General features: G+C 48.2%; 1 protein-coding gene and 1 long non-coding RNA gene across 2 annotated transcripts in view; both read right to left on the bottom strand.

Moving 5' to 3' along the window:
- Positions 1 to 1,387, bottom strand: part of LOC306804246 (maestro heat-like repeat-containing protein family member 7) — a gene marked incomplete at its 3' end in the record, with an annotated part of 128,754 nt that extends 127,367 nt beyond the window's left edge. The window contains exons 1-2 of the mRNA XM_079310563.1: positions 1,137 to 1,387; positions 746 to 893 (exon numbers count right to left, since the gene is read on the bottom strand). Of these exons, the coding sequence (XP_079166689.1) occupies positions 746 to 893; positions 1,137 to 1,276 (288 nt within the window). The 5' untranslated portion in view covers positions 1,277 to 1,387. The remainder of the gene's footprint in view (positions 1 to 745; positions 894 to 1,136) is intronic.
- Positions 1,388 to 1,442: 55 nt separating this feature from the next.
- On the bottom strand, positions 1,443 to 2,788 carry LOC306804310. The gene is made up of 3 exons (XR_013774844.1): positions 2,297 to 2,788; positions 1,889 to 1,953; positions 1,443 to 1,774 (listed from the first exon to the last, which is right to left on the bottom strand). It is a non-coding gene; the product is annotated as an uncharacterized lncRNA (long non-coding RNA).
- Between the last annotated feature and the right edge of the window lie 9,967 nt (positions 2,789 to 12,755).

The following is a 12,755-nucleotide window of genomic DNA, read 5'->3' as shown; positions in this document are numbered from 1 at the left end:
CAGCCTTTTCCTTTGACTGCTTGGCCGTCCCTTATTGACAAGGCCCTCTGGCTCATGAGCACAGGTACTGTGTGGGACACCCCGGGCACACAGCACAAATGTCAAGGACAGAGGGTCAATGGGGGTCTCACCTGGCCAGCAGACCCACGGCATAGTGCTGGGTGTCAGCACAGAGCAGCGTGTCCCAACCACGCTTGCGCTCCATGGCCATCACCACATTGTCACACTGTAGTCGGAAGAGCAGGGACTTCATGGTCTGCACTGCAAACCTGTGTACAGAGCAAAGTCCAGGTCACACTGGGAGCACTGGTGCTGGCCACAAGGGCATGGGAAGGACTGGAGGACTGGGACCTGTTGGCCTTGCTGGGCAGGCAGTGTTCCTCCTGGCACACTCTCCAGAAGTTATCAACTTCCTTTGGCATCTGCTGTGTGGTGATGACAACATGCAAGAGCAGAGTTTTAAACAGAGGGTAGGAAGCATTCATCATGGCCTCCTGGCAGTGGGGCACCTGGATCATCACCCAGATCACCAGAGTTGCCTGCGGAAGAAGCAGCCCGAGGCAGCGCTCAGTGCCGAGGTGTCCATGGGGCAGGGCCTGAGGGAGAGGCAGGGGGAGCAGCGGGCCTGGTGCCCCTGAGCCTGTCCCTGGCCCAGGTTTGAGCCCAGCGTCTGAGGCACTGAGAGGATGGAGAGCTGCTGGAGAGGTGACCTGGGGGTGAGCAAGGGCCAGTTCCAGAAACTCACAGACAGGGCAAAAACATCTTCATTGTCTCCATCAGAGGTGCACATGCTGTGCAGAGGCCAGTCCTCCATGACACAGAGCAGAATTGGCAGCACCTTCTCCACTGTTGGTCCCGATAAGCCTATGACTCTCCACATCATTGCAGCAGCTCTGTGGGATCGAAGCTCAGTGTCAGAGGGGCCTCAGTCACAATACCATGCCCTGTGCAGCTGTGACAGCCCCAGTGCCCTGAGGGGCAGGGAGGGAGCCTGGCAGTGGCAGCAGGCTCAGTTAGCAGAGGGGCCTGAGGGTCCTGGACCTCTCCACCTGTCTGGCAGGCCCCATTGGACAGGCTGTACAGGGCAATGGGCCCTAAAGGCTGCTGAGCCCTGAGCTCTCAAGGGCCACCTGTACCTGTCACACGTTGGGGCACAGCGCAGGAGGGTCAGCACCACGTCAGCAGGGTATTCTCCAGCCAGCCTCAGAATGTCAGTGCGCATCCTTGCATCTAAAGTGACCTGGGATGTCAGTCTCTGGTGAATGCTTTTAACCATGGCTGGCACCTGGGGGAGGAATGGTGAAGACTTGGAGCGCTGTCCAAGCTTCCCCCGAGAATTGCTTCTCTTCCTGGCATGCTGTGCTGTCTTCAATGTCTGAGGGGGCCTAGTGACCACAGCCTGAGTGGGCCCACAGTCCTGGGAGGCACGGAGCCCTGGCCACAGGCTGCTTAAGTGGTGTTGAGACGAAATACAATGGTCTTTGAAATAGTCCACTATGAGTTCCTGGCTCAAAGTGGGAGTGGTGTCATTGTTTGTGATGCTCAGAGTCTCAGCAGTGTCAGCAATTGTCATGCCCACATCTTCAGTCACTGCCATGTCACCCTCTGCCCTGTCATCACTCCTTGCAGTGTCAGACTCTTCTGAACACTCAGGGGAATCTGGATTGACATCAGCCTCTGCCTGGAGATCAGTCAGGTTGGAGTCAGGCTCAGCTGTGCCCTCCGTTCCTGTGCTGGCCTTTCTACGTCGAACAGGCACAAACTTCCGCAACATCTGCAGGAGAACAAAGGACATGGAGGAGCGGCAAGTTCCATGGAGTGCTCCAAGCACTGTGCTGGGCTGAGCAGTGACAGCAGGCCCAGCCCAGGTGGGGATGGCTGCAGGTACCTTCAGTGCTCTGCGGAAGCAGCCACGGGTGGGTTCCTGCTCATGTGTGCTGTCCATGGCTGCACCTGGCAAAGAGTGAGCGCAGCCAGAGCTGAGGGGCTGCGGGAGAGGCCGGAGAACAGAGCCCAGCCCTGCGCTCCCCAGGCAGGGACAGCCCCGGGATGCCCCAGGAGATGGAGCACGGGCACTGTGGGGTGTCTGCCCGGCCCCTCTTCTGTCCTGCCCCTGGGCATGTCCCCAGGGAATGGGATGGGATGGGATGGGATGGGATGGGATGGGATGGGATGGGATGGGATGGGATGGGATGGGATGGGATGGGATGGGATGGGATGGGATGGGATGGGATGGGATGGGATGGGATCAAGCTGGCTGCAGCCATCAGCCCTTTTACCCAGCTGTGCCACTCACCATCCTGCATTGGCCGAAATTGCTCCGGATCATCAGGCTCTTGTGCTGGGTGGACTCTTGAGCCTCTCCTTTTCATTCTTCTGAACACTTTGAACAGTGGGAAACAGTTGGGAAATCTGCCTGCCATGCCAGAGAATGGCCTCAAGGGCACCTTGTAGAAAGGTGCCTTGGGAAAGCTTTGAGACAAACAGTCCTGCAGTCTGGCTGCAAAGTCAGCTGCAGGAGTAGCACTCAGAGAAGCTCCGGGTCGGACAGGAACGAGTGCGCTGTGCGGGGGCTCCTCACGGCACCGCTCTGTCCCGCCCTGTCCTGTCGCGTGCTCCGAGCACTGTGCCGTGGCCGTGTCACCGTCGGCTCTTATATCACCACACGTCACAAAGGGTCCTTTGACACCCTGTCCTGATCCATGCCATGGTGACCATGCTGCACCGTGTCACAAAGGGCCCTTGCACACGCTGCCACCTGCCCTGGGGCTGCCCCCAGCCCACCCAATGTGGCCCATGATGGAAGGAATCCCTCACCCCAAGTGTCTAAGTCAGCCTGACAGGATCTTTAGGAACAGCTCAAACCATCAGCAATCATTGCCCTGCCCTGCGGGCTCAGGGCATTTAAGAATCCTCACTTAAGGATTGCTCTACACAAGTAGCTCCTAAATATTGCAAACTTTCCATATTCATTGGTATGGCCTGAGAACATGAAAGATTTGGAAGTTTGCTGCTACAAACTGTAACTTCTTCCTATGTATCCATAAGAAGGAGCTAGACTTAGCATATGAGCCAAACACGAGGTTCAAAAGAGGCTCCTTGCCTTTCTTTATTTCATGGTGGTGGCAGGGCAAAAGAGGAAGACCATCTCAGGTCTTGGCTTTTTCTAGGAAAGGGTGAGGGAGGGGATTTCTGGCTCTCTGCCAATAGGATGGGGACAGGTAAGACCTTCCTTATACCTCTAGTATTGGATTACAACATCTCACCGTTTTCTATTTAATTAAGTGAGGGCAAGATATTAAATTTATTTTGATTGGAATGATGTTTTTGCCCACCATTTGTAATTGGTGGGGGAATTAGATTGTTCTATGTTTTTCATTTCTATGCGATTGAGTTCAGAGGTAGAAGGAATGATACCATTAATAGCTTTAAAAACTAAGTGACGTAGGATCCCGAATGCCATTATTACAAGGAAAATAATAACAAAGAATAACAAAATTGTTTTAACAGTAGAAGTCCACCACCCTGAGAACCCCCAGCCTTTGAACAGTTCATTGAACCAATCTTCTGATTCTTGTTAACAAAAAGACAACTTGGAAGGGGTTCTTTCCGGGGTTGAGTGGAGGGTAGGTTTTCTCTAAAAGGAAAAACAAACATTTTAAAAACACATTAAAAGTCTCTGTCTGTCAGAAGGTCCTTCTTTATGAAGAATTGTCCTCTTCTTTCCAGCGGCGTCTTCTTTTTGAAGCAATGGCAACTTGCTTCTCCTCCTCTTCTGCTGGAACTGGATTTTTTGGAACAAAAGGTTTCATCCACTTTTGGGGAATCCACCGAGGGCCTGAGGGAGTGGATAAGCACGCATAACCACGTCCCCAGGTAACAAGCTCATAGGGACCTTTGGTTTCCCAGGTTTCTGGGTCCCTAATCAAAACTGGTGGATGCTGAGACAATTTGAACTGTTTACTGCTGTTAAAGTGACGTACCACAGGAGGACTCATATTTTCAAATGAACAGTTCAAGAAATTGGCAGTGAACAGGGCTTTACAGAGCTTTTGCTGTGGAGACATCCACACTGTGGAACTGCTCTGTCTAGCCAGGACCTGTTTGAGCGTCTGGTGGGCACGCTCAATCACAGCTTGACCTGTGGGGGAGTAGGGGATGCCAATTTTATGTTCCACTCCCCACTGCTGGATAAACTCTAGGAACTCCTTGGATACATATGCTGGGCCATTATCTATTTTGATTTCCCTAGGAATCCCCAGCACTGAAAAGGCTTGCACTAGGTGTTTAGCATGAACAGCCTTTTCTCCTGCATGAGCAGAAGCATAAATTGATCCTGAATATGTGTCAATACTCATATGGACATATTTGAGGCGACCAAAACTGGAAGTGTGTGTAATGTCTGTTTGCCAAACTTCACAGCTGCCAAGGCCTCGGGGATTAACTCCCGTACCCAGTGATGGCATGGCCTGGAGCTGGCAGCTGGGACAGGTGGCCACAACAGCTCGAGCCTGACTCCGTATTAGCTGGAACTGACGGACCAAACCTGGAGCATTTTGGTGGTATTGCTGGTGGCTCAGTTTTGCCTACTGGAAGATGTCAGGGAGGCGTGCTTTCTCAGCTGGGGCTGCAAGGGAGTCTGCCATTCGATTCCCTTCTGCGATTTCTCCTGGCAGCTCTGTATGCGACCTTACATGCATCACATAGAAGGAATGCTCTCTGTGTGAAACCAAATAGATTCGTTTTGAGAGCAGCCTGAAGAGCTGCTCATTATCAGTATCTCTGAGAACTGCCTGCTCCGCTCTAGACACTACCCCAGCAACATAAGCTGAGTCAGTTGCCAAGTTAAATGGTTCTGAAAACTTCTCAAAAGCTCTTACAACTGCAGCCAGCACAGCTATTTGGGGCGAACCCTCCACAAATTCAACATCAGCTTCCCAATGTTGAGTCTGTGGGTTTCTCCAAGTCATCACTGACTTGTGAGAGGCCCCTGATGCATCTGTGAACACTGTGAGAGCTTCAAGTGGTCTCCGACTCCTCTTTTCACGAGGAATGAGGTGGAATTCCTCATTGAACAACTTATGAGCTGGGCCGTGGACTGATATCTGTAGCTGTCTAGAGATATTTGGAGACTGGCATTGCTCTGGAGCAAGTGCTCAAACATTTCTTTGGTTAGCCTCTCAGGAGAGTTCCTCCCTTCCTCAGAAAGTTTGACCGGAAGGTGGATGCATTCAAAGTCACAACCTGCCAGCTCCCGCAGCCTCATCCTTGCCTTTTGAATCAGCCGAGCCATCAGCTCCTGTGGCAGAGTGATGGTTTTGGATCTTTGATGGGAGAGGAAGACCCACTCTATGATTAAGAGTGAATCTTTCTGCCCCTCAATCCACTGGATTATTAGACCATGCAGGTGTGGAAGTTTCCCCAAAACAATGAATGTGAAAAGCAACTCAGGCTGATAGCAGTGAGCCTGCCTCTCTGCCAAGGCTTTCTGTACCTTTACAATTGCAGTTTTTGCCTCTGGGGTCAGTTCCCTGGGAGAAACCAACTCCCTTTCCCCCTTTAATAAATTAAAAAGGGGTTGCAAGTCCTCATTTGTGAGGCCTAGCCATGGTCTTACCCAATTCAAAGACCCACACAGTGAGTGGACATCTGCTAGGGTTTTGGGATTACAAATAATTTCCAATTTTTGTGGGACAATAGTCTAATTTCCAAGCCCAGATACTTCCAAGGTGGCATCTTTTGAACCTTGTCTTCCTGCAATTGAAATCCAGCAGAGGTTAAAACTTCAACCACTAGGTCAAGTGTGTTTTGTAGTATTAAGTTATTGGGAGCACACACAAGAACATCGTCGATGTAATGCAGTATGATAGATTCCCTTCTCTGTGCACACACCGGGGACAGCAATGAGGCTACATACCACTGGCAGACGGCAGGACTGCACTTCATACCTTTCCAGTGGTAGTGCTTCATTGGGGCTTGTCAATTCCGGGAGGGAACTGAGAATGCAAACCTTGGTGCATCTTCAGGGTGTAGGGGGATTTGGAAAAAACAATCTTTAATGTCTATTACAGCCAATTGCCAATCTCGGGGAAGCATTGCTGGGGATGGCATTCCAGTTTGAGGAGACCCCATGTCCTGAATTACTTTGTTTATTTCTCTGAGGTCATGTAATAACCTCCACTTGTCCTTCCCTGGTTTTTTTATTACAAAGACCGGGGAATTCCACGGGCTTGTTGTCTCTTCAACGTGGTTTTTTGCCAATTGTTCCTCTATTAGCTGCTCAAGTACCTTAAGTTTTTCCTTTTTCATTGACCACTGTGCTACCCAGATTGGGGTGTCACTTAGCCATGTTAATTTCTGAGTAGGGCGCTCCACCACAGTGGCTATTTCTAAAAATTCCCGAGGAGTTTTAGGGATAATCACTTTAATACCCCACTGAGACATGGAGTCCCGACCCCATAAGGGACACTTGTAATCTATAACAAACGGATGGACACTGGCCAGTTTTCCATCCGGCCCTTCAATTTGCACAATATTTTTTGATATTTTTGCCAATTTAATTCCTCCTATACCCTGAATCTTTCCAGCCACAGGTTGCAGTTCCCAGTGTGAAGGCCATATTCTTTCCGGAATAATTGTTACATCAGCCCCTGTATCAAGAACCCCTTCCACATGGCGATGATCTGATTTATGTGTAAGGTTGCATGCTAAAGAAGGTTTTTCCTCACCCACCGTTTCTACCCAGTAGGCCTCAGGTGATTTACCATCTGCTGTGACCTGTGCTGGAATGGGAATAGCCTGGGCTAAAATCTGCCCTTCTGCCAGGTAGAATGGTGGCTGAGAACAGCGTGCTAATATTATGAGGCAGGATATTTTTCCTTTCATAATCATAGGAGCTATTTCAATTTCTAAGGGTGTGTGTGCTGTGTCTCCCACAACAAAATACTCACTCTCCATTTCCATGTGAAATACTGTCACATCTAATAAGCTGCTTGACAGGTCCACTGTAACAATTGTCCAGTCAGTAGACCTGAAATGAAAACCTTTGGTAGTCTCCAGCCTGACACAGCCACAAGGCTGCTGGACCTGCTTAATAGAACATTTGACATTTAATTTGTTTTGTATACCCACACCTTTTATCCCGTCCTCCCCCTTTGTTTTTAAGAGAGAGGCTTTTGCCAAAGTAGTGCTCGCCATATTTGTGTCTTTGCGCGATATTATGTTAATAGCGAGCTCGTGCTTTCTACTCAGTTTTTTTGTTTGTTTAAATTCTTTTGTGTCTGGTTAAGAGGGCAGCCCCTAGCAAAATATCCTTGCTTTTTACACTGGAAGCAGGTGACATTCTGTAGCTGTTCAGGTGGCACTGGGTGCTTCCTCGCTTGTGGTGCTTCAGCTGCTGCAGGCTTGGATGGTGCTGGCCTTGGATTCTTTTCTGGAGCACTGAACAGTTCTGCTTTGCTGGTGCACACATTTATGATTTGTGCTAAAGTTGGTTCTGGATACAGAGGAAGGCTTAGAATAACTCTGCGACACACTTCATTGGCATTTCGCTGTGCCATCTCCTTAATCAGTTCTGCCTGGATTGCTGGATCATGCACTTGCCTCTCAACCTTTGCGCGAAGTCTATCTAAGAACTGCAAAAAATTCTCAGAAGCATATTGTTTAACATTAATATAACTACCAGTTACTTCAAGAGTTGGTAATTGATTAAAAGCTTTTTCAGCTATGTTGTAATTTTTATCTAAAGCAAATTTTGATAACACTCAAGTCTGTTTTTCAGGACAATGGAAATTCCTTTCACCACATAAATGATCTAAAGTAATTTGATTATTATCAGAATCTTTGGAATTGTCAGGGCTTTGGTGAAGTTCTGTTAAGAGAACCATTAAAGAACGTTTCCAAATATTAAACCATAAATCATATTCTGAGGGAGTTAGCAGACACCTAAAAAGGTCCTTTAATTCATGTGGAACTTATTCATTTGAAGTAAAAGTTGCTGTCATCATGCCTTTAACAATTTCACTCTCACGGCCAAAATCTCTTTGTAATTTGCAAATCTCTTTCATATCCTGGTAAGACAAAGGTTGATAAACTCTATTACCATTTTTTCTACCCATATAAACTACAGGAGCAACTGAGGGTACATAGTTTTCCAAGTTCTGAGCTGTAGGGCTAGATGTATCTTTACCTATCAGCCTGGGAGGCAGTGCAGTTCCTCCCGAGGGACAGAGTTCCTGCTGTTAACTGAACTTTTTCTTCCTTGACTGCCTGTAGCCTCCGGGCAGTCAGTCTGGCACTCACTGTAATCAGAAGGATTAGAAACTGTGACCTGAGCCGGGAAGAAACAACTAGGCAGACCTGTCAGTGTAGAGTTACATGGTAGCAGGAACAGGTTGGGAGGGAGGGAGAGGAAAGGGGGCAGGGAAGGGGATTGAGGAGGAGAAAGGGTTAAGAGATGAAGAAGCCGAAACATGGTTGCCGCCATAAGCCACGCGGTGTCGTGTCCCCCCCCCCCCCCCCCCCCCCGTGAGACAAAGGAAAGTTTCCTGCCCAACTATTATTGCAGTGGTCCTGAGATAAACTGAGGGAAAGAGACGGGAATACAGAGAATCCTGTAGCAGGCTGTTCAAAAGTTTCAGAACTTGGGTATAAGGAGGGGGGAGCTTAGTATTTTCCTGAGGTATTTCTCATTTTTCACTATTTTTAGGGACAGGGGATTTTGGAGGAGAGGGGGGGTAGTTTAAAGAATTTGTTTGTGGCTGTCTTTTATTTTTGGTTTCTAATAAGCATTTGCGTACTTGTAAAAATATTGGAAGAAACACAGCAGCATTAGAGTCAAATTTTTCTACTTTAGATGTTAATAATTTTCCCACATTATCCCAAAATGAAACTGAATTTATATTTTGTAATTCGCAGTCTGGAATTTCAGAAAACAGCCAGAAAACAAAATACCTTAACCACTTTTTAGAAACGGTAATTTTTTCAGCATGCAAAATTCCTTGAATTTGAGAAAACACACTCTTTTGATGTGCAGTTCACCCAGCGCCCATTGTTGTCCTGAAGAGATCTGCGCAATGCCTCTCACTTCCACGCACACCCCACACAAACACATGGCTCTTTTCTGACCCGAAATTAAAAAAAAAAAATCCGGGAGAAAGTGAACACGGGGTTTTTCTCACATGTCCCGTGTCCCGCTGGTCGTGCCGAGCCTGGGGGAACCCTGCAGCTTTACACTGCTTTCGGGGAGTTTCCCAGTCACTGCACAGTGCCGGAGCCGTGAGCAGCTACGTTCTGAATGGGTTCATTTTTGTGGTTTCCGCGGAGACTGCGGAGAAGCCGCCCCGCTGAAATCGCAGCTGCTGCTGAGGCGCCCCAGGGTGCCAGCTCGTCCTGCTGGCGCGCCGCCACCGGTCTGCGTGGGAAACCCCCCTCCCCGCTCCTAGGGGCACTTCCCGGGGTTCCCGCCTCCCACGAGCGACTTTACCTGTCCTGCAGACCTGGCTGTTGTGTGGTTCGTGAAAGCTGCCTGTCTTCGAGCCGACTTACTTTGGTGCTAAAGTAAGGTTACTGGCTCTCTCCTCCTGCCTGGGGCTGTATCACAGCTACCAAGCACAGAGGTAGTCGATCAAACGAACAAGCGTAAAATCCTGAAACTGGGATTCTAGCTACCTGTGGGTTCTTAATTTAAGCCCAACTGTTCGGCGCCAACTACTACAAACTGTAACTTCTTCCTATGTATCCATAAGAAGGAGCTAGGTTTAGCATTGAGACAAGCACGAGGTTCAAAAGAAGCTCCTTGCCTTTCTTTATTTCATGGTGGTGGCAGGGCAAAAGAGAAAGAACATCTCAGGTCTCGGCTTTTTCTAGGAAAAGGTCAGGGAGGGGATTTCTGGCTGTCTGCCAATAGGATAGGGACAGGAGGGACAGGTAAGACCTTCCTTATACCTCTGGTATCAGATTACAACACTCCAGATCCTCAGAAGATATCCCATGGAATGACAGTCTTCCAGGTATGAGGTATTCAGAATTCCCCTCTTTCCCTACAAATTCCCATGGATATCCGGCATCCCAGGCATTAGGAATTTAGAATTCTTCAGCTCCCCACCCAAATTTCCAGGGAACAACACAATTCTGGGTGTCAGAAATTTGGAACCCTCCAGGACCGCACCCAAACCCCCACGGAAAAAGAGCATTCTGGGGTCCACAATTGAGAATCCTCCAGTTGCACTTCCAATATCGCATGGAATAATGACATTCCGGGTGTCGGGAATGTAAGATCCTTCCTATGCCCTCCAAATTCCCGCCCAAAACCCCAAAAAATAAGAGGACTCGAGGTGTCCGGAATTCAGATTCCTTAAGGTCTACTCCCATACTCCCCTGGAATTATGGCATTCCCAGAGTTGGGAAAGCTCCACTTCCCTCTCCAACTCCCATGGAATAACGGCAATCCTGGCAGTGAGAATTTTGAATCCTCCTGCTTCTCTCCCAGATTCCCAGCAAAACTTTGGAATTACAGTATTCATAGCATCAGGAATTTGGAATCCTGCAGCTCCTCACACAATTTTCCAGAGAATAATGGCATTCCAGGTATGGAGAATTTGGAATCCTCCAGTTCCCCTTCCAAATTCCTTGGGAATAACAGAAGTCAGGCGTCAGGTATTTAGCATCCTCCAGTTCCCCACCCAAATTACAGTTGGAACAATGACATTCTGAGAATCTGGAATTTGGAATCTTCCAGCTCCACAACCAAATTCCCATAGAGTAACAGCATTCCAGACATCAGGAATTGAGAGGATTTCAGTTGCCCTCCCAATTTCCCATGGAATAATGGCATGCTGGGTGTAAGGAATTTAGCATTGTCCTTGCACCCTACTAAATTCCCACCAAATACCTATAGAATAACAGCATTCCAGGTGTCAGGAATTTCTAATCCTCCAGCTCCCCTCCCAAATTCCCATGGAATAATGGTATTGTGTGTGTTGGGGACTTTTGGCACCTCCAGTTGCCCTCCCATATTCCCATGGAATAATGGCATTCCGGGTGTAAGGAATTGAGATTCCTATACCTCCCCCAAAAAAACTCCCACCAAAACCATGAAATTACAGCATTCTGGGCCTTCGGAATTTTGAACCCTCCAGTCCCCCCTCCACCCCCCAAATTCCCTTAGAAAAGTGGAGTCCAGGCATCATGAATTTCGAATTGTCCATGTGCCATCCGAAATTCCCATGGAATAATGGCAGTCCAGGCATCAATAGTGTGGAAAACTCCACTTTCCCCCACAAACTCCCAGGCATTAGGAATTTAAAATTCTCCAGATGCCCTCCCAAAATTCCCATGGAAAAATGGTACTCTGTGTGTAGGGAATCTTCAATCCTCCAGGTCCCCTCCCATACTCCCCTGAAATAATGGCATTCCAGGTGACAGGAATTTAGAATCCCCTATAAGGTACCAGAAAATCCTACAAAATTCCCAAGGAATAACTGCATGCAGTGTGGCGGGAATTATCGGTCCTCCGCCTCCCCTACCAAAGTCCCACCAGAACAATGAAATTACAGGATTCCAGGAATTGGGAATTTGGAATCCTTCAGTTCCTCTCCCAAATTCCCATGGAAAACAGTGATTCCAGGAGTCAGGAATTTCGAGTCATCCATGTGCCCTCCCAAATTCCAACAGAATAACGGTAGTCCGGCAATGGGGAATTTGAAATCCTCTAGTTCCCCTCACAAATTCCCATGGAATTGAGGCATCCCAGGCAATAGGAATTTAGAATTCTCCAGATCTACTTCCAAATTCCCAGGGAATAACAGAATTCTGGGCATCGAGAATTTGGAATCCTCCAGTTCTGCTCCCAATTTCCCATGGAATAATGGCACTCCGGGTATCAGGAATTTAGAATACCCCATAAGCTGTTCCAAAATCCCACAAAATTCCCAAGCAATAACGACATTCCAGGTGTAAGGAATTGAGATTCCTCCAACTGCCCCCTTCAGATTCCCACCAAAACCAAAGAACTACAGCACTCTGGGCATTGGGAATTTTGAGCCCTCCTGTTCCACTCCCAAATTCCCATGGAAAAGACAGATTCCAGGCATCGTGAATTTCAAACCATCTGTATGCCCTCCCAAATTCTCATGGAATAGAGGGAGTCCCGGCATTGATAGTTTGGACACCTCCAGTCCCCCCCCCGCCATGGAATTGCAGCATTTGGAATTAGTGGAATTAGCATTAGGAATTTAGAATTCTCCAGATGTCCTCCCAATTTCCCATGAAATAATGGCACTCCAGGTGTCAGGAATTTAGAATCCCCCATACCTTCTCTAATTCCAGCCATATTCCCATGGAATATCTACATTCCAGCTGTCAGGAACTGAGAATCCTGCACTTCTGCTCCCATACTCCCATGGAATAATGACATTCTGGGTGTCAGGAATTTAGAATCCCCCATAAGGCTTCCCAAACTTCCACCCATTTCCCAAGCAATAGCAACATTCCAGGTGTCAGGAATTCAGAATCTTCTAGCCCCCTCCCAAATTCCCACCAAGACCATGAAATTACAGCATTCTGGGCATTGGGAATTTGGAATCCTGTAGTTCCACTCCCAAATTTTCACCCAATTACAGCATCCCAATGGAATACTGGATGTCAGGAATTGAAAATCTTTCAGTTCCCCACCCAATTTCCTCATGGAATAATGGCACTTCAGGTGTCGGGACTTTAGAATCCTTCATACACCCTCCCCAGTTCCCACCATTATG

This window comes from Erithacus rubecula (genome assembly GCF_903797595.1).
Source record: "Erithacus rubecula genome assembly, chromosome: 8".
Lineage (NCBI taxonomy): Eukaryota > Metazoa > Chordata > Aves > Passeriformes > Muscicapidae > Erithacus > Erithacus rubecula.
Note: the sequence above shows the minus strand (reverse complement) of the source record. Positions and strands in the feature narration are given on the sequence as shown.